The 27,369-nt window shown below is 51.8% G+C and overlaps 1 protein-coding gene across 1 annotated transcript in view; it reads right to left on the reverse strand.

Moving 5' to 3' along the window:
- CSPG4 (chondroitin sulfate proteoglycan 4) overlaps positions 1-18,300 on the reverse strand; it is a 36,364-nt gene extending 18,064 nt beyond the window's left edge. Inside the window, exon 1 of the mRNA XM_079768408.1 lies at positions 18,144-18,300. Within this exon, the coding sequence (XP_079624534.1) occupies positions 18,144-18,231 (88 nt within the window). The 5' untranslated portion in view covers positions 18,232-18,300. The remainder of the gene's footprint in view (positions 1-18,143) is intronic.
- Between the last annotated feature and the right edge of the window lie 9,069 nt (positions 18,301-27,369).

Raw genomic sequence — 27,369 nt, forward strand, 5'->3', positions numbered from 1 at the left:
CTGTTGCTGAACGTTTACCTGTCTACCACCCACAGGGAGAGGGCCCATTTCTCTCCCCTGTGGGGATGAACCCACACACCCATCCGTACTCCCTTTTGCTAAAGGTGGATATAAATCTGTTGGGGCCTGGCCGGTGTGGCTCAATGGTTGAGCATTGACCTATGGGCCAGGAGGTCACGGTTCGATTCCTGGTCAGGGCACATGCTAGGGTTGCAGGCTCAATTCCCAGTGTGAGGCGTGTAGGAGGCAGCTGATTAATGATTCTCTCTCATCATTGATGTTTCTATCTCTCTCTCCCTCTCCCTTCCTCTCTGAAATCAATACAAATATATTTTAAAAAATAAATCTGCTGGGGCATGATCAAGGTCAGGGCTCTGGATTAAGCAGGAACTGCAGTAGACGGCTGGCTCTAACCAACCTGCCTCCAGTGCCCTCCCAGCAGCCAGTTTGGCCTGGTTCTCCAGGCCCAAGTGGGAGGGCAGCAGGATGTACTAGTAGAGGTACTTTCCAGAGGCTGGAGTCTGAATGGGCTCATTGAGGGGCTGGACGCTGCTGTTTCCAGTGGGGCCAGGCAGGCAAAGGCTCACACAGCAGCCTTGTGCTATGCTGGGAGTTCACAGGCCAGGCAGCCCCTCCACCCTACCCCACAGAGGCTTCTGAGGCCTTGCTGGCCAGGGTTTTGGAAACTCTGACAGTCCGCCCCCGCCCCCTCACCCCTCAACCTCCTGCCTCTACTTTCTGTTCTTCTTCTGCCCCTTACTGTCTCTGATGGCTGCAGTTGTAAGAAACTAGAATCTCTGTCCTGGGGAGGGGGCAGTTGGAGAGGGAATTTGAATTAATAGGTGGTGCAGGATAAAGAAGTAATGAGTAGAAGTCAATCCCCAAGGGCTTCCTAGGGGAGATAAAGGTGGTGTAGAGGAGCAGAGAGGGAGGGAAATGGGCAGCAAGGACAAGGACAAGGACAAGGACAAGGACAAGGACAAGTGAGAGACCGGCAGGAATATATAGGCTCCGGAATGTTGAAGACAGAGGAGAGTAGAGGGAAAGATAACATGACTAAGTTGGGTTAATGGCTGCTGGGGAGTTGGGTGGTCGGGGAGGAGAGGAGGCATTAGAACTGTCTGGAGACCTCCCCTTGATTCTCTTGGATCAAGAAGACCCATGATTCATCAAAACACCAGCTCAGGCCTGCAGCAGCTGGAAAAGGGCCCATGCTGGGGTTGGAGGCTTGATCCCCAGAGTGCCGTGTACAGGAGGCCTCCTGGTCACCATTTTGAAGGAGTGGCACTCCTTCCAATCCTTCCTCCTCCTGTCTGTTGGGATTAGTCCTGGAGGTCCCTCCCCCATCCAGAGGTTTGCTCTCTAATATGGGTGTGCAGAGCGTTCATGTTGTGAGCTGCCGGAGTGGTGCCAAGCTTTGAGAATGGTGGGAGCAGGATGCTCCACAGGGTCAGGGGGATAAGTGAAGGAGCAAGAAGAGTCCCACTTGTATGAGTTTCTCTGCCTAGAAGAAGGCACATTCGTGAGTGTCCAGAGTAATACAGATGTGTATGTGCATGTGTGTACAAGTGTGTGGGTGGCTGCTGGGGTGTGTTTTGGATTTGCATAAGGCTGCGTGTTTGTGCATGTGTGTATGCGTGTGTGTGTGTGTGTATGCGCGCGCGCATGTGTGTGGGCTGGGAGCTGCCAGGACAGAACAGTGATTGTGCCTAGGCCTGTCTTGTCCCTCAGTGCCCACCCACCATGACTTGGCTGAGCCTGGCTCCATGAAAGGGGCCCTGTGTTCCTGGAGGGTTTCTGCCCCTCCTCCTCGGCGCCCATCCATCTAAGTGGTTTACTGAAGGTGGAGAAGGCCCATAACATCCCACCCTTCCTGCCCATGAACAGGGCACTGCTGTCTGTGCCCAGGGCTGGGCAGCTCCATCCCTCTTCCTGAGACAAGGGCTGGGAGCATAGAAAGAGCTTGTGTCCTTCCCTACCAAGTCCCTTCTCACATGGGGAGATGAAGCCTAGGCCAAGGGCCCCTAGCCAGCCACCCTCTGGCAGGGCACAGGTTATGTGGGCATCTTCTGGTTCCCAGGAGGTACTCCTAGGACATTTATGAATGGGAACCTGGCTCCTGCTCCGGGGGGATCCTAAACCTGAGGCTTACTTCCATTGTGATGCCCAAGTGTCTGCCTGTCAGCAGGCTCTTGGGACAAGGGGCAGAGTATGTGTACATCAGGCTGTCGACCACCTCCCAGGCTAGGGACAGGTCTCAAGCATGGTGCCTTTCCAGTTGGGGGCGAGGGTGGAGGGGTGGGCTGCTGCAGACCCTGTTCCTTCTGAGTCCTTAGGAATAGGCTAGCCAGACTGTCTCTCCTTGGCTGTCCCATCTCTCCTTATCTCTGTCTTGGCTCTTCAGCCACCCTGCTGCATGTCTCTGCCTCTGTTTTTCCTCATCTCTTCCTGTCTTAGTCTTTGCCTCCCCTCTTCCCTCTGCCCCATTCTGGTTGTATCTGGGAACATCACCCTTGCTCCAGAACAGTCTAAAGAGTCTGGCCTGGGGCCTTTTGCCTTATCAGCCCTGGGTCCCCACTTGCTGGGTTGTGGGTTCCACAATATCAAAATTCTCTGTAGCCCTGCCTGCAGTAGGGGGACTTGGCTTCCATTTCTTTGAACACCTGAGACCCCAGAGGAGAAGCTATTTGACAGAGAGAAGCAGAAAGCCTGCAGTGCTGGCCCTGCCACCTGTCTGGGCACCCCCACCCGCACCTCACGCCTCCCTGGCAATTGATTCCTTGTGCCTGCTCCTGCCACATTCCTGGTCGCTTGGGGGCAGCCAGGCAGTCCCACAGCCAGCATGCGTCATGGGCAGCAGCAGCATTCCTGGGTGTTTGCTGCTGTCTGACTTTATAAGGGAGAAAGTTTGGGAGCTGAGAGCTGCTGGGCAGGATGGCCAGTGGGGAGCGCCTAGGCGCACAGTCAAGTGTGGATGGTGGGAGAGCTGGACATGTGTTGTTGAGGAAGGACTTGGTACAGAGACAGAGCAGGAGCTGAGAGATGGATGGTGAGAGAAGGCAGAACCATATTCATTCATTCATTTATTCATTCATCCACAAATACAATACTGGAATGATAGGGATGTAGGAGAACCAACCTAGGAAAGACAGAAAGCCTGAGAAAGATTAAACTGAGAATGGGCCCTAGCAAGTTTGACTCAGTGGATAAAGCGTTGGCCTGTGAACTGAAGGATTTGATTCTGGTCAAGGACACATACCTCGGTTGCAGGCTCGATCCCGGCCTCTCCCGTGGGAGGCAACCAGACAATGACTATCTCTCCCTTTCCACTCTCTCTAAAAATCAATGGAAAAATATCCCTGGGTGAGGATTAACAACAAAAACAAAACAAAACAAAACAACAAAACGCACCTGAGAATGTAAAATAAAGACCCTTCCTCCACAAAGACTGAACTCAGGGATCCAGACTGAGGCCTGAGGGAGATGGGGAAGGAAAAACCCAAGAGAGATGGAGAAGGCAGGATGTCGGCAGTGAGCCTGCTGCTGTGGACAGGAGCAAGGAGGGTGAGGAGGGGACACCCCGCAAGCCAGTTGGGGACAAAGGGGTTCCTGCTCTAGGTGAAGCTGGACTCTTTCACCATGGGTGACAAATCCTGGTTCCAGATCCAGGGTAGGGAGGGGGTGAGGCTGGGAGAGTCCCCCAGGGGAGTCCGAAGAGTAGGGTATTCTGGGAGTGCCAAAACAAGGGTGAAGGGTCCTTTGTCTTCATGGGTGTGTTTGTGAATGGCCCTGTGTGAGAGCAGGGATGGGCCAGGTGTCCTTCCCCTGTAGCTGGGCCCTCCCTGAGGTCACCTCAAGCCAGATCCCCAGTATTCTGCTGCCCAAGCCAGGGAACCTCTAATGAGGCTGGGGTAGGGAAGTTCCCTCTGATTTAGAACCTGATGGGGCTGATGTTCCCTATGCTGCTCCCTCCCATTGCAGAGTTGGGAGAAAATGTACTGGTATGAGAAGTCAGTCCCATGGAGCAGCGCAGACCCTAACCCTTGCACAGTGCGTAGTGGAGGAAGTGAGTGCAGAACAAAGGAGGATTGGTGTGGTGGGCCCAGCCTGTCTCAATACTGGACCTGTCACCTGGAGGATGCTCAAGCACCTGGCACCCTCAGTGCTCACTACCTGTGTCCTTGGTCTCCGATGGAGACCATAACCCAGGGCCATTCAAGCACCCTCAAGGCACGGCCATAGGAACAACAGTAGATTAGTTCAAAGTCATGGGGAACTTAAAACAGCGGCCATTCCTGTTCCTCTTAGGAGACAATAGCTTGTCCCAGTAGAGTGTGGGAATCACTGAGGGTAGGCTGTTGGAGAGGCTCCTGTACTTGTGGGCAAACCCCTGTCTTTACATCTCAACACTACAGAGACCTCAGCTGTGGTCCCCATTCCCCCTCACTTTGAGAACTCTTGACCACAAGACTCACTCTCAGGGTACTTGATCTTGTGTTTGGTTGCCAAGGAGTTCAGGGCAGGACAACGGCTTCCTCAATTATTGGCTGAGCCCTGACCCTGGTCACTGGCCTCAGCTACTGGTCTTCTAACCAAGCACCTGGAGGCCATCCATGCCAAGGGCCATACACTGAGGAACATGTCCAATTTAGGAACCCCTCTGGAAGGTGAGTGCCTCTGGAGAGGAAGCAGGGGACTAGTGGGTTAAGATACTGAGCTTGGTCCACAGACACTGATGGGGCAGAGTTGGTGTCCTGGGCTCCCAGCCATGTGTTCCTACCCTGAGGCCACGTGGGACACAGAGGAAGTGGGAGAGAAAATGAAAGGTTTTGCTGGAAGAAGCAGCCCAGAGTCCACCCAGGCTGGAAGGCTGGGCAGGAGGAAGCAGGGCCCTCAGTGGAGTCTTTGTGGAAGCCTGCTGTTCTCCAAGCCAGAGGCATAAAGGGGTGCGGCTTCTGTGGCTTGAAGCAATTCTGAAAGGCTTTTCCTTGTCCTGTGATTTTCCTCCTTATACAGGGAGGATTTCTAGGCCCTCATCCACATTCCCTTTCCCCGGCTTTCCTGGCCCTGGAGGGAATATGGGTCCCTCATCTCAGTTGACCAGGCTGAGGTAGGGTTCTGGAGAGAAGAAAGAGTGAAGGAGCTTGCCTGGCATCTGGCCTGCCCAGCCCCCACCCCAGCAGGGTCCCCATGAGATTGCTCTCATTTTACAAGTGAGAAAACTGAGGCGAGGAGGATAGTTACCTGTACTAGGGCATAAGGAGCAGTTGTGGAGTGGGATTCAAGACCTTGTTGGTGTGCTTCCTGAGCCTGCTACTGTAGGTGTCAGGGTGGGGTATGTACAGAGAAGCGGGTGTTGATTGCTATGTGTGACTTGGAAGTGGAGCATCTGCCTGAGTGTGAGAACTGGCCCCCTGCCTGGGGAAGACACACTTTTTCCCTTCCTGTCCTCAAGACCCCCTCTTTCAGGGCTGGGGGTAGTAGAGGGGGAAGGAAGTGAGGGAAGGGGAGATCATTTGTTTTCCATGCATGGTTTGGCAGCTGGCCTCTCCCAGCATGGCTGGATGGAGTCTGGTTTTGGATCTTCAGGGCTGGCTGAGGATGACATGTTCCAGAAAATGGTGATAAGTGAGTCAGCAGTGAAGAAGGTCCCTCTCTGATCCACCAGCCCATAGAGGTCTTCGAGGTCATGGAAGAGGCTGGAGAGGTGGGAGGTGTGGTTTCCACCCAGGGTGAGAAGCCTGCCTTTAGGAGGCTGAGGGGCTATCCCCTCTGGCAGAATCCCTTCTGCTCTGGGATGAGAAATCGCAGAGGGCAGGTGTTGTAGAGGTGCCTCAGGGTTTTTCTGAGCCTGGCCGATGGCTTGGAGACAGTGAGTGTGAACTGGGATGGGGAACAGTGGAAGCCGGACAGAGGTCTGGACCAATTTGAAGCAACTGGTGCTCAATAGGCTATGTGCCTTAGAGAAGACACCACTATCTTTGCCTTAGTCCTCCCATCTGAAATATAGGGAAGGGAGGTAGGATGACCCCACAGACAGAGGTTCCATATCCAGGAGACCCGGGGGAAGCAGAGGCTTGGGTCAGGGACCCCGCGCCGCCCCCCCCCCCCCCTGCCACCACACACACAGACACACTATACTCAGAGCCACATGCTTCCATACCCTCTGTGGCCTCAGTTTTCCCATCTGTGAAAAAGGGACTTAGGTGTGGAGACTGACACATAACAGCTGAGCCCTGGCCAGCTCAGCCTAGCCCAGACCAAGAGGAACTGCTGATGGAGAGGTGTGGTCACTACAGTGGATACAGCAGAATTCACCTCTGGCCTAAGGGATGACAGGCCTGGCCAGACTGGAAATTCTTGAGAACAGGGCCCAGAGCCTGTGTCCTGTGCCCAGGGCATCTATCATTCAGGAGGACTAGACACGTGTACTGACAGAGGAAGTATCAGCACCTAAGGGAATACAAAGATTAAATGAGGAAGAATTTGGCCCACATGAGGGATTTTCTATTGGCAGAGCTGACAGCAGATAGGCAGAACAGCAGGCTTCCATACTGGTGGCGTGCTGCCAGGAGGGTGTGGCCTGTGAGGGTGGACCAGGTAACCTAAGTGTCCTTGCTAGTGGCCTCTGTGCCAACCAGGTCCCCCAGGTCCCCAGATTGAGTCCTCCCACGACAGGCCTGAATCCTCTTGGCATAGGGCCCTACCTAGCATGCCCACTAATTATGTAACCCCTCTAGCCTGTCAGTATCTCCAAGCTGTGCCCTTCCTGCCACATTCCCTAGCCCAGTGGTCGGCAAACTCATTAGTCAACAGAGCCAAATATCAACAGTACAACGATTGAAATTCCTTTTGAGAGCCAAATTTTTTAAACTTAAACTTCTTCTAACACCACTTCTTCAAAAGAGACTCGCCCAGGCCGTGGTATTTTGTGGAAGAGCCACACTCAAGGGGCCAAAGAGCCGCATGTGGCTCGCGAGCCACAGTTTGCCGACCACGGCCCTAGCCCATCTCTCTTTCCTGGCCTCAGGCACCACCTCTTTGCTATGGTACCCACATCTCTGTCTCTGGCACCAGCCAATGACCCATAGACATCTACACCGGGAACAACCCTAGGAACCCCCAAACCCAAGCCCACCCATCTCAAGCCAGAGCCAGTGTCATCTCTGCTCCCCATCCAGGGAAGGTCCCACCACCCACCCACTGCTAGGCAGAAATCTAAAAGTTGTTTCAGACATTCTCCCTCCTCCCTCCTCATGGACACCCATCCTACTCTTAAATTCTCCTTCAAATTCATCTCCCCCTCTTGCTCCTCTGTGCTATCCCGCAAAGCAGATGGCCACCATCAATTGCCTGGCTTAATAAATTTTCTGCTTCGTTTTGCTACTAGCAGCCACAGTTAACCTAAAATGAAAGTCACTCCATCATCCTTCTTTGCCTGGAATACTTCGATGGCTCCCCATTGCCCCATGACCAAATCTCACCCCCCAAAACTGCAGCACTGATGCGGGGTGCTGGGTGACCTTGCCCCTGCTCCACAGGTTTTCCTGTGCACCTCCCTTGAACACCCCACGTGCCACCCTCACCAGACCTTGGGCTGTTTTCCTGTCATACCTGTCAGGTTCTTACTCCCAGCCTCTGCTCAGGGCCTCCTACGTGGTGAGCTCTTCTTTCTTCTCTGCCTGTGAAATGCCCTCAAGCTCCTTCATAAAAGTTCATCTCATCCTTCCCCACAGCCCAAAGCTCCTCTGCACTGGGGGTGCAAAGACACTCCACTGTGGCTTGGGGAGTTGTGTCACTGTCACTTCTCTCCTTGAACACTGTGAGTCTTGGGATAAGACTGGCTGCTTGGTGAAGGGAGATGGGAAGAAAGGAGGTGGGCCCAGGAGGATGAGAGTGGACTGCTGGCAAGGACGGCACCTGGGGGCTTGACCAGCTCTACCCAACCTGTCTCACCTCCAGGCTTCTTTCTAGTTCCCCTCTGCCCTTTAGGGCCCCAGTGCCCAGAGGCAGGGGCCTGGACACAATGTCCCCACCCTGCCCCAGCCAGGGAGTGCTTTTCTGGGCCTGTGGTAACAGAGTCTGGTGCTTGTTTTTAAAGAAAATAGAATCAGAGCCCCTATTTATAGCTAGAGTCCATAGCACAGACAGGAGATAGATGGGATTTGAGGCTGTGCAGGCTCCAAACAGGCTGGGGAAAGGAGCGGGGGGGGGGGGGGGCGGGGGGGGGGAGGAAGGGGGCCTCCAAGGCCCCCTCCTTAACAACCCTCCCCTCCCTTCCCCCCCATTTCTCAGCTGCTAAGGAAGTGCCTGTGGGATCTTGACACTCCCTAGGACAGGATATAGCTGTGTTTTTGAACAGGGGAAGGAGGGGACTTGGGTGAGGGAGATGGAAACTTTCTCTTTGGATTGGTCCCTGGAGCCCAGAGTCTCTGTGGGAATGGGTGGAGGTGAGGTGTGTCATGTCTTCTGGGAAGGCAGAGAAGAACCTGTGGAGGTGCCAGCTACAGAGGGAGCACTTTGGACTGCCACCAGGACTGGGTAAAGGAAGAACAGAGCAAGGCCAGAGAGATGGGGCTGACAGAGGCAGAGAGAGGGACAGGGACAGGGGAGAGTTCTGCAGTTCAGCTGATCCTGTGTGTGGAAGGGACATAGAGAGCAAGGAAAGGTTTGGAGTGGGGGCTGCTGTCCCACCAAAAGTCTTCCCGGTGCTCTGGGCAGAGTGGGCAGAGTCTGAGTTGGATCCAGTGAGGGAAGGCAGGACTTGGACATCTCTGTGGCCTTCACCTCAGAAAGCCAAGCCATGCTCCCTCCTACCCTGCAGGGCTCAGGGCCTGTAGACCCTCCGTTCCTGGCGATCTCAGGGTGGGAGGCCCAGACCTATTTAGAAGCAAAGAAATGCTGTGGAAGCAGGGCCCATGCAGATGGGCTTTGTCACCAAAATTCCTGAAGGACTGTCCCGGGCAGATGGGGCAGGGTAGTGCCAGGATCATTAGGGGCAGGTCTGGGCTCTGGATTGCTAGGGGCTGAGTTCCTCAGGCCTGAGGCGCTAGCCTGAACTCACACCTGCTGCCAGCTTCTATTCTGACTCCTCCTTCATTTGGACCTTTGGGGGCTGCAGCCCGAGGTATGTGCCATGGAGACTTAGCCACACGGGTGACTCAGACAGTTAAAAAAAGAAGCAGCTTCAAGCGGTGACTCAGCTGCCTCTGGAGGGGCTGGGTGGGTCTAGCTGGTACAAGACGGGGTGGTCTGGGTTTATTTTTGGCAGGGTGGGGCTGGGGTGAAGCGGTGTAAGATGGGAAGTGGGAATGGAGAGAAGCTGCTACTCTCATTCCAGGAGAGCCCCAGGGCTTTGTGCCACAGAGAAAATCAGTTTCCCAAAGCCTGGGAGCTCTGGCAGGCTGGGCTGCCTCTCAGTCCTGTCCCAGGCCCAGCCCACCTTGTTATGAGGCCCAGAACAAGCATCTGGCTCTGTCTGGACAGAAGCAGAGTCTCCTGTCCTATTCCTAAGAGGCTTGAGCTCAGAATTTTAGAGTTGACCTTGAAGGATGAAGATCCTGCACAGAGACCCAGAGAGGAACAGAGGTCTGACTAAGGCCACCCGGATCCCTACAACGTCTCCCCTTCCCCAGGGCTGTCAACAGCTGAGGGGACAGGTTCCCATCTGAGTACAGAAGTACCCCCTTATTTGTAGTTTTGCTTTATGTGGTTTTATGGTCAATCATGGTCTGAAAATATTAAATGGAAATTCCAGAAATAATTCCTAAGTTTTAAATTGTGTACCATTCTGAGTAGTGTGATGGGTCATCACTTTGTCCAGCGTCTCCACACTGTATGTGCTCCCTGCCTTTTTATCACTTAGTAGTTGGTTCAATGATCAGATCAGATCAGCTGTTGTGTTCAAGTAATCCTTATTTTACTAATGGCCCCAAAGTGCAAGACTAGTGATGCTGGCAATTTAGATATGCCAAAGAGAAGGCGTGAATTGCTTCCTTTAAGTGAAAATGTATAAGCATACCTCGGAGATATTGAGGGTTTGAATCCATACCACAACAATGAAGTGAACTTTGCAATAAAGTGAGGAACACAATTTTTTTGGTTTCCCAGTGCATATAAAGGTTATGTTTACACTATACTGTAGTCTATTTAGTGTGCAATAGCATTATGTCTAAAAAAAAAAACAATGTACATACCTTAATTAAAAATACTTTATTGCTGCCCTGGCCAGTGTGACTCAGTTGGTTGGAGTGTTGTCTGATGAACTGAAAGGTCGTGGGTTCAATTCCTGGTCAGGGCATATACCTAGGCTTTGGGTTCAATCTCCGGTCTGGGAGTGTGTGGGAGGCAACTGATCGACGTATCTCTCTCACATTGATGTTTCTCTCTTTCTCCCTCTTTAATATTCTAATAAAAAATACTTTATTGCTAAGAAAGGCTATCCATGATATGAAAAATGGCACCAATAGATTTGTTTGACAAAGGGTTGCCACAAACATTCAATTTGTAAAAAAAAAAAAAAAAAAAAAAGCAATATCTGTGAAGCACAATAAAACTAGGTGTGCCTGTTTAGGAAAGAACATAGTATATATAGGACTCGGTACTATCTGAGGTTTCAGGTATCCACTGGGAGTCTTGGAACATATCCCCCATGGATAAGGGGAACAACTGTACCTGCCCCTGGAGGGGCTCAGCTGGGGTCCACATGGGTGGCTGGAAGCACGTGGGCACCAGATGCCCAGAAGTAGAGTCTCAGCCAGCAGCTGGGGCCTGGATTTTATTAGCTACTAGAAGCCCAGTGCACGAAATTCGTGCATGGATAGGGTCCCTAGGCCTGGCCGGCGATCAGGGCCGATCTGTGGGGCAACCAGCAGGGCGATCGGGGGGTGGGGGGAGTTGGGCAGCTGGCACCCACCTTGGCTGGCTTGGTGCAGCCCGCTCACCAGCTCCATCCCCCACTGCCACTGCTGGTTGGGGCCTGCAGGCTGGGGGTAGTTCCTGTATTGAGCGTCTGCCCCTGGTGGTCAGTGCACATCATAGCGACCGGTTGTTCCACTGTTCGGTCAATTTACATATTAGGCTTTTATTATATAGGATTAGCTCACATCCGGGGAGCTAGCTGGGATCTGCCCAAAGGTCTGTTGAGAAGAGTTACCCCTGTGGGGGTGAAGGCAGAGGATGCCCACACAGTGGGATTTCGAGCTGGGGGCCCAGGCTCTGGCTGGTTTATTATCCAGAGTGTCCCTCCAGTGGCATCCCCACCCTCCTCGGCTGCTCATTTCCTGAAACTCACTTCCCCTCATCTCTACCAACCCTGCTCTCACACATACAGGGACTCATCACCAACACCCCGATGGCTCCAAGCAGCTCAGGGCAGAGAGGGTCCCCACTCCCTCAGTTTGCATTTTGCTCCTCACTATGCAGTCACTGCCGCTTATGAGTTGTGGTAATATCCCCAGGGAACTCTGGCAGTTGAGCCATCTCATGGCCCTGGACTTCTGCCCCTCCCTCTGGAGGGGCCGCCGAGGGGCGGGCAGAGGAAGAGAAAGGTGGCTAGGCTCCCTGTCATGTAGGAATGCTGGTGCCCGTCCTCTCGTTGTCCCGGCTCACCTGCCTTTGGGACAGGTCTGAGTGTCATTTGGTCACTTGTTCAGCACACGTTGATTGTATTGCACTCTGGCTCAATGATATCCATCTAAGGGACTATTAGGGTTTGGGTCAGGGCTGGGAGGGGCTGTCCTGCTTCTCCTCACAGTGGGAAGGGTGTGCAGGTCTCAGCCAAGAGGGTCAGTCAGATGCAGACTCCCTCCCCCTGGCCCTTTCCCGAAGCGTCCTGGGAAGGCTGTCAGTGGCGGGCTGACAGCTCCCTGAGGAGGCTGCCTCCTCTTTTCCATGCCACCTTATCCCACAAAGACCCTCTCACAGGGCCCCCACACCCAACACCCCACCTGGGACCTTTCTGAAAGATCCCTAAGCAGGAGCCCCCATCTTGCGGGGGCTGCCCCCATTCCCGAAGGAGATGGAAATAGAGTAACAGCAACCTCAGAAGCAGATACCTATTCTAGGTAAAGGGCTTTCATCCTTGATGAACAGAGGAAGTAGGCATTATTTATCCATTTTAGAGAGGAGAAAACTGAGGCTCAGAAAGGCCAAATCCTTTGCCCAAGGTCATGCATCCAGTGGTAGGGCTGTAATTAAATTCTAGACTCTCTAATACTGTGTTCTTTATCATTATGTTCCTGCCTCCTTCACCCCCCAGCCCTGTAGAGGTTCCCAGAGCTAAGGACTCACAGTGGGGAGAGGAGGAGCCTGAGTCAGAACTGAGAGTGGAAAGGGAGCTCAAAGCACCCAAAAAGGGTGATTTGTTCCTTTCCTGACCACTGTGGGAAGTGTGTGTGTGTGTGTGTGTGTGTGTGTGTGTGTGTGTGTGTGCCTGAGGCCTGCCTGCTGGCTGGCCTAAAGCTGCAGGAGTGTGGGGCTGGTCCCAGCCAATGTGCATGAGGGAAGGGGGCAGGGAGGGGCTGGCGTCATGGGAATCAGCATCCAGGGCCCACTGATATTTATAGTTGCCCCTCCTGAAATGTGGGTGGGGGAGGAGTTGCTCTTAGGTGGGAACGGAAGTTGGTCTCCTCTTCCCAGTCCCCTCTATTCCCCAGAGAGCAGGCTGTCTCAGGCCAGAGCCTCGCTCTGGTGGTGGAGCTGGGGCTGTGTGTCCTGAGTTGGGGGTTTCCCCCAGGACTTCTGTCTCAGGGGCTGGGCACTCTCCTTGCTAGGCTCTGAGCCAGGCTGCTGAGCAGCACGGTCTGTGTGCGTGCCTATGCTCCTGCTGGGTGTCGCACCGATGGAGGTCATGGACCAAGGGGCACAGGCCAGATGAAGACAGGGGAAGAAAGGCTTGTAAGCTCATAGAGATGCAAGGCAGGGCCCAGAAGGAGGGCAGACCAGGCCGTGGGCCGCAGCAATCACTGGTTAGAAAGGCTCCCACAGGTGGTGATGTTGAAACGGCCTTGAAGGATGGGAGAAAAAGGGAAGTGAGCCGTTGTAGGGAACTGGCTGGGCGAAGGTGGAAGGGCGCTCGAGGTTATGGATTATTATCTGCTGTCCTAGGTCACCAGTTAGGCGGTGGGACACAGGATCACTTGGAATGTGGAGGCTGGTATTTGAGGCGGGGACAGGCAGGTGGCACCAGGAGGCTCTTGCTTACCTGGATGCTTAGGAATGTCCCGTTTGGCTCTAGGAGGGTTAGGAATGGGATGCTGGGGCATGAGAGGCCAAGCCCCTAGGCCTGGCTGGGAGGAAGTTGGGACTGTGTTCTGCTCCCTGCCTTTGGGTCTCCAGACTGTGTCCACCTGGGGAAGGACAACTTCCAGGGGTCCTTTGTAACAATTGTGATTTGGATTCTCTGAGAGCCAGGAAGTTCTTCCTTGTATCTGGCCTGAATCTCCTATGTTCTCAGTATGTCTTAACTCAAAGCAATTCATTGGTTTTCAAGTTTTTTAAAGAATACTTTATCAAAAATAAAACCCCAATTTATAAATGTATGTTCATGAAACTGCTATGCACGAATTAGGGTGGGGCAGGTACCCTATATTTCTAGATACGGGGATGTAAGCCCCGGAGCACCTCGGGCCCAGTCTGGAACCCCTGGTTGGCTCAGTGAGCTCTATGCCCCTTGTGGGTCCAGACTTGTGCTCAGCAAGAAGTGGAGACCCCTGAGAAAAGCAAATAGGAGGTCTGCTCTCAGGGAGCTACTGGTCTTGTGGGCAAGGCCACGTCTAGACCGGGGTATAAGGCCAAAGAGCAGAGAGGCCCAGCCCCTGCCCTGCTAAAAACTTGCTGTATGACTCTGAGAAAATAGTTGCCCCTCTCTGGGTTCTGGTTTCCTTGTGAACCATGGGGGTCTGGCCTGGGCTCAGCAGTCTCTGCAGTAAGGTCTGGGAGGGGAGGCAGTCTTGCTGACCCACCATGACAGTTAATCCATGAGAGGGACACACACTGGAACAGTTTGGCGTGAGCACTGGAGGGAGGCCTGGGAGGCCAGCTCCTGCGAAGGCTGGGAGCGGGCAGGGCATGGGCAGGAGTTGAGTGGGAGGAAGGAATGGTCAACAGGATAAGCGCTGTCCAGAACATGGGTGAGCCGTGCCACCAAGCCATCTTGCCCGCAGCCCCAGAGCCACTCCCCTACATCGGAGACAAATGTGATTTCCTTTGCCATTCCAGCTGTTGGAGGAGGAGCGCGGAGCTTTCTTGAAGAGGATTTGCTTATGCTATGAGAAGGTGGAGAGGATTTGGAGAGGTGGGGTGCTGGAGGAGCATGGGGGGATGGGAACAGCTGTCTCTCCCTTGATGACCCGTCTCTCTTCCCTGCGTGGGGGGCCTATGCACACTGGTGGTGGCTGTCCACCTGGTTTTATCTGGGAGAGCCAGCTGTTGTTGGGGTGAGTGAGGACACCATGGCCGGTGTGCCCAAAGAGTGACCTGAGGACAGTCCCTCCTGTTCTTTGGGCCTCATTTCTTCAACTGTAAAATGGGGATGTCTTTGACTTGCAGGGCTGTGAGGCTGCATGGCAATATGATTAGCCTTCTCACAGGGTATCTCTGGAGGCAGGAGCCCTGTTATAACAGCTTCATTCTCGCCCCTGTTTGGAGTTATGGACTCTCCTGAGAAGCAGAAAGAACTAGGACTTCCTACCCCAGAGAAAATCCAAGTACAAAATTGTTCATACCAATTCAGTTAATTAAAAAATGACTCATACACATTCAGTAACAATGAATACAGTACTTCTGAAACACACCTACATTTGCACCTGGAGAGAGTCCTAACTCTAGAAGGCTCTACAGAACTAGACATATGCGGGGGCCGGGGGCATGTTGGAAGGGAAAGGGGAGCTGGATGGGGCCGGGAACTGGGGGACAGGCAGTGAAGGAGCAGAGGGGCCAGGCAGTGAGCAGGCTTAAGTCCTGGACCCAAAGGCCCCTTTGTTCATTTGCTCCTGGCACCAAATAGGAGCCGCAGCTCAGCATAGCACCCCTGGTCCCATCTTGTCCTCACCTCCTTCCCCCTCAGACACCACCCAGCCCAGGTCTGTGGATACGGGGTTTGTATTCCCAGAGAGGGAGGCAGCAGCCATCCTGGGCTCCTGGCAGCAGCCACCCACCCAGGTCTGTGAGGGCATCTGGCTGTGTGCCGGGTTGTCTGTACTCATGTGCGAGCCCACATCTGTGTGCACCAATGAGTGTGTATGTCAGGATTATTTCCAACTCCCCCTCCCCTGCCAGCCCCCTCCTGGGCAGCACGCCCAGTTCCCAGACTGAGCCTATACACTTCCTCTGAGAACTCTCCGCATGCCCCACTTCCCCCTAGCCATCGCCAATGGCCTGGCCCACCTGGCCTGGCCCCCTTCTGGGCCCCCTAGGCGGCTGCACTGAAAGGCCCTTCTTATCCTGCCCAGGCAGGCAGGCAAACATTGGGAGGGGGCTCAGTTATACTTGGTTCTGAAACAGTTTTTCTAGAGACTGGGTGGGCTGGACTGAGGGCCCTAGCCCCTGCCCTGCCCTGAGGCTCAGGCGAGTATGTGCATGGCTCAGAGACTGTTTCCCCCAGACCATCCAGCGGAGTCTGCCCTGGTTCAGTTCCTTGCACCCGGTCCCCCCACGCTCTCTAAGACAGCCCCATTAGTTCAGAGCCTCCATCCAGGTTACACAGGAGCCCTCCCTGCCAGGTGCTCTTGCCTGAGTTCCACTTCAACCCCTCACCTACCTTTCAAAGGCAGCTATACCCGTTCTATGCTCACTCCGACCTCCAATTTTGTCATCTCCACATCAGCTCAAACCGTCTTCCCCAGTGCTTGTTACTCTGCTGAGGGCCTCCCGCAGTGCTCTGAAGGAGCTGGATACCACCCCTACTCCCTCAGAGCAGGACTGGAGGCTCTTCCCTGGATACCACCCCTACTCCTTCAGAGCAGGACTGGAGGCTCTTCCCTGGCAGCAGGGCTTCTCGGTGGGACTTAGGGCACTTTGCTTCCTCCCTGGGGCCTCAGTTTCCCTGTCTGTACAATTGGAAGGCTGGACCAGATGGTTTCCAAGGGTGTTCGACTCTCAGGACCCATGACCTAGATGCCCAATGTGCTCACTCTTGTACCTTGAGGGCCTTTGGGGCCAGAGGTGTCTAGTGGTGGTAGGAGTGACGCCCTCCTCGGGCAGGGGCTGTCTCTACTGCAGACACCAGGAAGGGAGTTAACCAGGTATGGTGACAGAGATGGGTTTTTGGAGAGGAGCTCTGCCTGGGAGGAAGAGAGGATACCAGCTCACCCAACCCCTACCCAACTCCAAATCTTTCCTAAAGCAGGGGTTGGCTTATTGTTATAAAGCCCCACTGGCATCATGTCATCTCCTCTCTAAAACCTTTGTTGGCTCCTCAGCAGGGCATAGGCAGTGGGCTGCATTTTGCCATTTAAAGTTTCTGTGCCCCAGCGCAATTGCTTTACCTGGCTCGTGGTCAAAATGTGCCTTTCAGCCAGGCTGCTGGCCTTTCTATCTCAACATCCCTCTGCTCTTACCACCTCAGACCTTTGCTCATGAAACCCCTTCCTGGAGTGCTGACCGTTCACATCCTCCAAGCCTTGGCTCAAGGATCATACTCTGCCCTGCCCCAGCTTGCCTCTGGAGTTCTTTTCTCCATACTCTTTATCAGGATCTTTGCAGACATGACAGGAATTGCTGTTTGAGTTCTAATCTGCTTTTCTACCTCCTGAATGAAACCAAGTTCAGCTTATAAATTTCTGTGCACTCCTCACTGCCCAGCATGGTACCTGCACATTGTCGATGCTGAGGAGGTTTTGAGAGATGCTCTCAGTTGAAGCCAAGGAAGTGGTGGTGCTGGATCCTTTCCCTTGGCTGGAGGCTGGGAGGCTACATGAGCGGACCTCCCTACTCACCTCAGATGCCCCCTTCCCATCTCTCTAGAGACCCGCCCATCACCCAGGCCCTGAGACCTTGGAGGATGGAGTCTCTGGGGATGGGAGCAGCAGGCCTGGAGATCTGGCTCTGACTCACCCCAGGATGTGTGGGGTTCTCCCCTGACTCATTTCCCTTCTAGTGGCCTGAGCCCCTGGAAGGGAGACTCAGGTCCTTCATCTTCTCAAAGTTGCTCTTGGGAATGGTCCCAAAAGTTGTAGGCTGAAGCCCTGATTCATACATGGGTGTAATGACTGTTGGGTTCTGAGGCCACAGTTCTCATGCTTTCACTGAAGGGAGAATGCTGCAGTGGTGGGATTTCTGACATTGGGACCCAGAGGGGACACATCCTAGCACCCTTCAGAAGGCAAACTGTCATTCAGTCTCTACCAGGGTCAGCCACCAATGCCTGGGACAGGGAGGTGTGTCATTGCCCAGAGCTGTCTGAGGGACAAGCCCCTGTTGGAGCACAGAATATGGAGAGGCACCAGCCCTGCCTCTATGAGGCTGAAGAGTGGGTGGTCCTGTCTGTCGCCAATCAAGACTTCTCAGTGAGGAGAGAGGAGAGAGAAAACGACAGGAGGGGGATGAGGAGGACAGGAGGAAGGTGGTGATGAAGAAGACAGACAGAAAATGCACCTGCGGACAACGGGAGTAGGAGCAGGAACAGAGCTGGGAGGCAGCTGGAGGAGACCAGAGGAGGCTGGAGGAGGTGGAGGCTGAGGTGCCTGTGCCCCATCCCCCCAGCACAGGGTGGGGCAGGGCAGCTCCCTCCCCATTTCTTGCTTTGCAGCACTCCCCGTTCCTGGCCTGGGTGGCTGAGGCTGGGGTGCTTTTCATCACTGGGTGTCCATTGGGCACCATGTGGTCACGGAAAGCCTCCTGGGCTCAGGGAGCTCAGACAGCGTTGAAGGGGCTCCACTGGGCATGGAGAACAATCCTGATAGTGCCCTACCCTGGGCAATCCCTCTAGGGCCAAGCTCAGGACACCAGAGCCCATATTACCCTGAGGTGGAGAGCGTCTATGCCGGGTGGAATTCCCAGAGACCCCAGCCCGGGGTGGCAGGAGCACAGCCTCCTTGTTTCCTCGTCTGGGGGCCACTTCTGGGGCCCATCTCTCTTCTCTATCTAAGGAACCCTCCACAGCTCCTGCCAGTCTGGGCTGGGGTCCCAGGTCCCTCACTTACCTGCAGATGCTGGTTCTGCCAACATAGCCAAGGTCAAAGCCAGGGCCAGGGCAGGGGCTGGGGTTCGGGGCCGAGGACCTGCATGCATTGCAGCGGGCTGGCAGCCGGACCTGGGCGCCAAAGTCTCCGGTTGAGAGAAGTCGGCTCTTCTGGTGTGGGCTGGGGCTCCCAGTGCACAGTCTACTTAACTCTGGGGGCGGAGCAGCAGCCCAACCAGCACTCGGATTTCAGGCCTGGGCTCCCTGCCCGTCCTCCCCTCTGCCCCCACCAACAACCTTCTTAAAGGGCCCATGCTAGGCTACTCCTTCCTATGGGGGGGCGAGGGGACCCTTACAGCTCAGTCAGACCCAGACCCCACCTTGAATATTTGGGACAGAGTCCCAGAAGAGATTAGACCTACGTAAGTCAGGGTGGCCCACTTACTTCTCTTCTTTTTGCCCTTGCAGGGATTGGGGGCAGAGTCTCACGTTAGGGCTAGGAGGAAGGGCCCCAACTCACGTACTGCTTTTGGGCCTCTTTGCCTCTGAGGTCTCCTCAGGATTCCATTTGGGCAGAGAGGCATCAGCCTGAGGTTCTGCACCTGCTCGATGCCCACTGGTGTTGCAACCTTGACCTCTCCGCTCTGCAGAGCCTCAGTTTCCTAGTATGTAGAGGAGAGATGTCCTACACTCACCCACCAGGCAGGAGGGATGCTCAATTCCGTGGTATCATTTGCCTTAGAATAGCCTTGCAAGGTGGGGAGCACCACCCCTCTCCCCATTTCATGGAGGAGGAAACGGGCTGAGAGCGGGGAGTGGTTCTTCCAAGGCCCCCAGCTGGAGATTAGGTCCCTGACCATTTGGTACCAAAATCCCAGGCCCCTGACTCCTGGATTTGGATGTTTCACCTTCCTGGGGCTGCCTCCTGGAAATCTGGCCCTGGATTTAGCTTCTACCTAACAGTTTCAGGCTGGGGCCTGGCTCCCTCCCAGGCGACAACCTCACCCTGTCCCAAACAGGAGTCGAGAAGGCTATGTTATCGTAGAGTCCCAGCACCTCGAGGCTCCGCCTGCTCTCTGCTGGTCCTGGCAGCAGCACTGCCGGGCCTCAGTGTTTATGTCCGGCAGTGCTCTCCCTTCTTGTATCAGAATTCCTCTGTCACACCTGCCTGCTTAAGCCCATCCCCAACCCCATCCCACCAAGTGCTCTCTCCCCAGCCTCTCCCCTTGACCAGTAGCATTCTCACCATGTGTACAGCATTTCACAGTTTGCAACAAAATTAAGTCCCATTTGAGATGAAGAAACTGAGGCTTAGAGAGCTTATGGGACTTGAGCGAGTCTACACAGCTGCTAAGAAGTGGAACCAGGTCTTTGATCCCAAGCCCAGCACTCCTACCACCAAGGCACTGTGTGATAGTGCCAGGTCTGTGAGGTGGCTGTGAGCACTGGTCTTGAACCCAGCCCTGATTTAAAATGTCAGATTTTTTACTTAACTGTCCCAACTATAAAACATTCACCTTTCTGGGGCTCAGTTTCCTCATTCCTAAAATTGGATTTGTGAGGACTAAATGCTTTAATGTACTTCAAGTGTCTAGCCCAGGGCCTGGCATACAGCAAGTGTTCAACAAATGCTTGTCCTTTCTTATCTTTTTCTGTTGTCCTGCTGCACATCCGTGTTTCAGTTTGCATACAGCTTCACATTCTTCATCTCCCTTGAAGGAAAGCCCTTTGAAGGTTGAATTTCCTCTTCAGAGGCAGCTGCATATAGTAGATGCTCAATAAATGCATTGTGGGGTTGACTAGGAAGCCAGTTGCTGCTGCTCTGTGGGAATTTTGGCAAACCTAAGAAGTCTCATCTAGGTCACCCTAGAAGGCCTGGGGTGGGGCTGTGCTCAGTTGGTCTTAGTGGCTTAGCTGATTCTACAACTTGCTCCTTCCCCCTGCTTCTCCACTAGTCAGTAAGGCACCTGGTCCTTGTTAGGGGTTAATTTCTGGCCTAGTGTGAGCCTGGGCCAGCTGCTGGGAAGACTGTGTTTCGAGAAATAGAGCTTTCATTTTAGGAATGAAAAAAAAAAAAAAAAGTTTGGAGAAGGGCTTTGCCTCTTTATGAATCAAAAACTTTGGGGGAGATTTCCACCCATCCCATCTTCCCATTCTTCCCTCTTTCCATTTTCTGCCTGATTCCTACCCACACAGATCTACCCTCCAGGAGTCCACTGTCTGTGGAGCCTCCAGTTGCAGTTCAGGATTAGCTCGAAGCTTCCCTTGCCTTGTTGCTAGCTAGGGGGAGAAATAGGCCTGGAAAAATAATGGCAACCCACGCTTGCTTCTCTGCTGAGCCGCCCTGTTTATAAAACATTCACCTGGTCTCTTGACGACTCTGAGAAGTGTGTGTGTCAGGCGACCACGCTCCCTTTTCACTGATGAGAAAACTGAGGTTATAATGGAAAAGTGATGCTGGGGCTCTGACACACACAAGCCTGGCCTTTGCTCAGCCTGTAGCCCGGCATTTGAACCCCGGACCAGTGCTGAGTGGCATCATGCCAGGCAGACTGGCAGAAAGTTGGGGCCCTGCATTGCTTTTGAACTGGTCCCTGACGACTTCCTACTATCTCAGAGCAAAAGTCTCTGGACTGGGCAATGCCTGCTGCCTGCTCCTCAATTGTCCTCTCCCAACCTCCTCAGCATGCCCCTGACACCCTGAAGCTCTGGCATCCTCAGGCCTTCTCCCTCTGCATTCTGACCTTTGCCATGACTTTCTCTGGCTTGGGTTGGCCAGGTGTCCTCAGTGACCATCTCTGACTGCTCCTGCCTCCCTGGCTACATCTCAGCTTCCTCCAGGAAGCCCTTTCAGCCCTCCTTCCCATCACTGACCCCCTTTTCCACAGACTCCCTAGAGAAGTAATGTCTCTGTATTCTCCTCATGCCTAGCTAGGTCAGGAAGTCTGAGTCAGGGTCTTCCCTGCCCCCTGACTGACTGTTTCCCAGCAAAGCACAGGACAGCACCCCCAGTCTGGGGAGAGGGAGACTCAGAACACATTCAAAGAATAAAGCGGATGCCCACAGTCCAGGGGTGAAGGATTCCAAATTTTCTGAAGCTACAATGACCTGTGGTATGTGCTGCCTCAGTTTCCCCGAGAGATCTGCTTCTGGGAGAACAAACAAGAGAGCCCCGCATCACTCCTTTCTCTTCCAGCAGAATTCAGCCAATCATGTTGGTCAGGCCCTCCTGGTCACTCTTACCCTTAGTGCTTCTGGGATTAAGGTGCCTGTTCTGGTAGTGGCTATGGCTTGGTCCTGCCCTTAGCCACAGCCTGGCACTCTGAGTGACTCCATATTTTGCACCCTGAAGACCTGGGCCCCACCCAAGGAGCCTGTGACCAAAGCCAGTTTGCTAGTAAATGGTGCGTGCTTATGCCCTACATGGGATGGTACCTGAGCTGGGTGTGCTTTCACTATCCAGGTCCTGCCCTCAAGGAATTGGCCTTCTGCCATGAAGGACACAGAACCCAGGCCACTACTGTGCCCCTGCAGTCAATGAGCAGGAGCTCCACAGCAGCAGGCCCCAGGCCTGGGCCTCTGACAGGGGCCTCTGCTAGGAGTGGTCTTGCTCCTGATCTAGGCTGAAAGCATTGAGGGAGCTCCTCCAAGTGTAGAGGCCAGGCACAGGAGGGGTGGGGCAGCCATTCCCAACAATTACAACACTCAGGAGCTGAAATGTCGTTTGCGGACCCCGGCAGCCGTCTGTGGACTGGAGGCCAGTGGCAGGACTTCGCCCTGGCCAGGGACAGGGTCTGGGCCATGCCCCAATCCCTTCTGGACAGACAAACTGGAGGTGGGAGGACCATCTCAGAGCCTCTGTTCCCAGGAGCAGACACTCATCGTGCATACCACATCCACAAAGGCTGTGGCTTCAGTGGCTGTGACCAGCTGGCCACAGCTGACTCCCCTGGGGTTGCACGATTTCTAAATAGTGGTTCATGTTATTAACCCTGCTGTGCCCCACCAGTGGACACCCAGCTACCTACAGAGGAAGCCTTGGGAGGGGGAACAAACCGTCCCTCTTTGGATGGAAAATCTGTGCACATACTTGCTCAGGCTCTAGCATAGGGCAGGCCATTTGAGGACTGTGGAGGGCTTCCCAAAAGGATGAGAAATACCTCCTCAGGACTATGAATGAAGCTTCAGTGCATGTTAGGGGACGTGGGTCTGAGCTGGCAGCTGGGCGGGACAGTGGAAAGAATGTGGGGTTAGGAACCAGAAATCTGGTTCTGCCAAGCCTTTCTGTGTGGCCTCAGGTGAGTCACTTCACCTCTCTGCACCATCCCCCTAATCTGTAAATTGTAGAACCACTGTAGCACTTGGATGATGCTCTCCAACAGAGGTGCTAGGGCTTCATAAACTGTGAAGGACAGTGCCTGGTGGTTATGTTAATGGGAAGTATTGATGCCAGGGTCCCGCTCTCTGCATGACTCCTGGGAATCCCTTGAAGGAGAGGCAAGACTGACAACCAAGAGCCAACTGGAGCCAGCTGGCAGGGCTTAGCTGTGTGGGCCTTCGTGGGTATGCCACTCTACACAAGAACATAGAGCTTGGATTTTGGCCCCATTGGCTAGGTGTAAAATACCTGTGGTAGCCAGCCTCCAAAATGTCCCTCAGTGGTCTTCTGGTACGCATGCCCTTGTGTAGTCAACTTCCATATTGAATAGGGATGACCTGCATGATCAATAGGGCATTGCAGAAATGACGGAGAATGACTTCCAAGGCAGGATTATAAAAGACATGGAAGCTTCTGCTTTGCTCTCTTCTGATTGCTTGCTACAGGGGAAGCCAGACAGCATGGCCTGAGGTTAGTTAAATAGCCTGTGGAGGACCCATGTGGAGAGGAACTGAGTCCTTTTCCAACAGACAGCATCAACTCACGATTCATGTGAGTGGCCATCTTGAAAATGGATCTGCCTGGCCCATACAGATGACTACAGCCCATATTTGTAACATCTTGATTGCCACATCTTGACCTGGAGCCAGAACTATCCAGCTTAAACTCATGACCTACAGAAACAGCCTTACGTTTTGAGGACAGTTTTGTTATGCAGCAATAGGCAACTGATACAAACCTGTACAACTGTAAATGGTAGTCCAGTGAGCCAGATTGGAAATGTGTCTGGGACTCAGAGAGTAGTAGGACTCTGCTTCTTTGAGGAGGAGTGATGTTTCCTTGACCAGTCAATGAATAGAGTCATTCATTCATTCAACAATATTTCTCAAGCACTTGAGAAATGTTAGGCAGTATACTGGGGGCAGGGGACCAAAAAATAACTGACAGAAACCCTGCTTTTGGTAGCTCACAGGCTCCCCAATGTCACTTGGTGATTGTTGGATATTGCGAGTAGGGACAAGTGAGATGTATAGGACAAGCTCAATTTTTTAGTGTGGGCACTTGGATGGCTATCATTCATTGAGATAAATGGGTGGCAGGGGCATCTCATGAGAAAAGCTTTGGGCATGTTGTTTTAGAGATGCTTGTGAGAAACCTAAGTGACACTGTGCAGGCTGTCAAATATGTGGGTCTAAAGCCCCTAAAATGGTTTGGGCCAGAGGCATATCTCTGGGAATTGTTGGGGTACAGATAGTGGGGCTGAAGCAACAAGAGAAGATAAGACTACCCAGGCAAGAAGAGTGTAGTGGGGAGATTCCAAGATGGCAGCGGATTAAGTGGAAGCTACACTGACACTCTCCCAGGACCAAAATGGAATTACAACTAAAATACAGAAAAACTTCCTGAAAAATCAATTGAAGACTAGTTGGAGAGAACTCTGATAACCAAGGACATAAGTGGAGACCACACAGAGACAGCATTGACAGGGGCTGGGTTCCCTCCCGGAGCTGCGGGCTCACCGGGCGCCTCGCCATCTTGCAAGGAAAGGAGGATTTTATTGGAAACCTGACTTTCCGCGACAACTGCAAACACTGAACAGCTGCGAGCACCAGAACACCGGTCCCCTATCGGCGCAAACATTCGGATTCAAAGGAACCCTTCACTGTACCACGGAAAGGTCAGATTTCCCCTGAAATAAGGTGTGGTTTCTAATCCCCGCGGTGGGAGGGAAGCGCGCGAGCCGTGGGACCGGCGGGAACCGGGAAGTCTGTGCCTAGAAAAACCGGCGGCAGTTGGAGCTGCCGTGATCCGTGAATGTGGAAGGGGTCCTCTGAGTTGCTAACTGAAGTGTCCTCTTAAAATCAACTCATTTTAATCTGACGAGGAGGATCAGACTAAGAATTTTCAAAGGAGTGCGGGCTCCTTAGTCTGGCGCACAGACCCACTGTCCGCACACTTGGGCTCTTTCCGACTCTGCTTACTGAGCCCAACGCATAGGAAAGCCCAGGTGGAAAAACCCTGAAAGACTGCAGGGGAAGTTGTTTTTTTCGGAACCTGGGAACAGAGCTGGGTGTGACCATCGGAGAGGCAGCTGTGAGGCACACACCTCCACAAACCGGTAGTGAGTGCCATAGAGGGGAAAAAAAAAAAAAAAAAGCTAGAGAGGCCCAGAAGTCAATTCAGAAACACTGCCACCCAGGGGCTGAAACGCTAATTGTCTCTGGTGTAATCAAAAATAAATACGAGAAATTAAGACACGGCCGGCTTAAAAAGCAGGATTGGCTTACAACACGGAGGAGCTGAGGAACGAAGCTGAACTGAAATACCGCCCAGACTGGGAAACAGGCATACCAAACAGAATAAAAGAGGAAGTGAATGACAGCCGCTACTGCACATTTTAGTCTTCCTATTTTTTAATTTTTAATTCTTTTTTCAATTTTTTTTTCAATTTTTTTATTCTAATTTTTTTATTTTCATTTTTTGCATCTTTACTTAAGAAAAAAAATTTTTTTTTCCTTTTTCCTCGATTTTCACCTTTTTAATTATTACATTTTTATTTTCAATCAGCATTATTATTGCTATTATTTTACTTTTTTTTTTTTTTTTTAAATGTCATTAGATTTTCTCTTTCTTTTATTTTGGGATTAGTGTCCTACATTCTATTTGCATCTTTCCCTTACCCTATCTCAACGCTAACATTTTGCCATCACTCTCCTCCTAACCTTTCCCCTTAAAAAAAATTATTTTTCTCTCTGGCCTTTGGTTGTTGTTTGCTTGAATGTTGATTAGATTGAATTTTTATGCTTTTTTTATGAGATTGTTTTGATTATACTTTTTGTTTGTTTGGTTGGTTCTATTGTTTGCTTTGTTTTTGGTTTTTTTTATTACTTTTGTTTTCTCTTGCCTCACTTGATAAGAGTTGCTGTTGCAGTTGGTATTAATCTCCAGGCTCGTGTTGCTGGAATCTGCTGGGTTTAGTGGTTGTTCTAGTGGAGTCTACTCCCCATATATATAGTTTGTTCCCCTTTTCTCTCTTAGTATTGTTCTTGCCTCTCTTACTCGTATTTCTTTTCTTTTTTCTTACTGCTCTTCTCCCAAGTTCAGATTCACACTCTTTTTTTTTTTTTTTTTTTTTTTGTTCTTTCTTTTTACTCTCCCTCTTCCACTCCTATTCCCTAATTTGGCTTTCTCTGGTGGTTACCTTTATTGGAGGTTATTAATATCGTGAATACAATTCTGTTTAGTGCCTTGTGTGTTGTGCCTGGTTGTGTTGTATTTTGTACCTTTAAATCAACGCCGGAGAGAGAGAACTATATAACCAGACATCCGGAGAAGAGAGACCATGGGGAAACAAAGAATTAGCCCCCCCAGGAAAGAGAAGCAGGCATCACCAGAAAAGGAAGTAAACGAACTAGAGGCAAACAACCTATCAGAGAAAGAATTCAGAGAAATGGTCATAAGGTGGCTGAAAAGGATGGAAGACAAATTCGACAATATGAGTAAGAACCAAGAGGAAATGAAGAAGAACCAAGAAGAAATGAAAAATGACATCGCTGCTGTAAAGAACTCAATAGAAAGCATCAAGAGCAGACTAGAAGAAGCAGAGGACCGCATAAGTGAGCTAGAAGACAAGATGGAAAAAAATACCCAATTACAACAGCTTCTAGAAACAAAAATTAGAAAGCATGAGGAGAGCCTAAGGGAACTTCGGGATAACACAAAACAAAACAACATAAGGATAATAGGGGTACCAGAAGGAAAGGAAACGGAGCAAGGAATAGAAAACCTGTTAGAAGAAATAATAACAGAAAACTCCCTTGATATAGGGAAGAAAAAACTCACACAAATCCAAGAAGCTCACAGAGTTCCAAGCAAAATGAACCCCAAAAGACCGACGCCAAGGCACATTATAATTAAGTTGGCAAACACCAACGACAAAGTAAGAATCTTAAAAGCGGCCAGAGAGAGACAGACAGTTACATACAAAGGAACCCCCATCAGACTAGCAACTGATTTCTCAACAGAAACTCATCAAGCCAGAAGGGAATGGAATGAAATATACAAAGTCATGCAAAAGAAGGGTCTCAATCCAAGAATACTGTACCCAGCAAGGCTATCAATCAAAATTGAAGGTGAAATCAGGAGCTTCACAGACAAAAAAGGGCTAAGGGAGTTTATCACCACCAAACCAGCAATGAAAGAAATGCTAAAGGGTCTGCTGTAAAAAAAAAAGAAAGAAAGAAAGAAAGAAATAGGAAGCAAAGAAGGAACACAGGGGTATAGAATAAAAATGGTGACAAATAAGTGCCTATCAATAATAACTTTAAATGTAAATGGATTGAATGCCCCAATCAAAAGACACAGGGTAACAGATTGGATAAGAAAACAAAACCCATATATCTGCTGTCTACAGGAAACCCACCTCAAAAAAAAGGACGCTTACAGACTGAGAGTAAAGGGATGGAAAAAGGTTTTCCAGGCGAATGGAAATGAAAAAAAAGCTGGGGTAGCAATACTTATATCTGACAAATTAGATCTCAAAGTGAAGGACATAACAAGAGATAATGAAGGCCACTTCATAATACTAAAAGGAGAAATCCAACAAGAAGAAATAACTCTGGTAAACATATATGCACCCAACACAGGAGCACCAAGATACATTAAAAAACTCCTGGAAGATATCAAAGGAGAGATTGACAGCAATACAATTATAGTAGGAGACTTCAATACCCCACTATCACCATTGGACAAATCCTCTAAACAAAAAATCAGCAAAGAAACATCAATCCTAAATGACTCACTAGACCAGATGGAATTAATCGACATCTTCAGAACATTTCATCCCAAAGCCACAGAATATACATTCTTC

The sequence above is a fragment of the Cnephaeus nilssonii genome (assembly GCF_951640355.1).
Source record: "Cnephaeus nilssonii genome assembly, chromosome: 4".
Classification (NCBI taxonomy): domain Eukaryota; kingdom Metazoa; phylum Chordata; class Mammalia; order Chiroptera; family Vespertilionidae; genus Cnephaeus; species Cnephaeus nilssonii.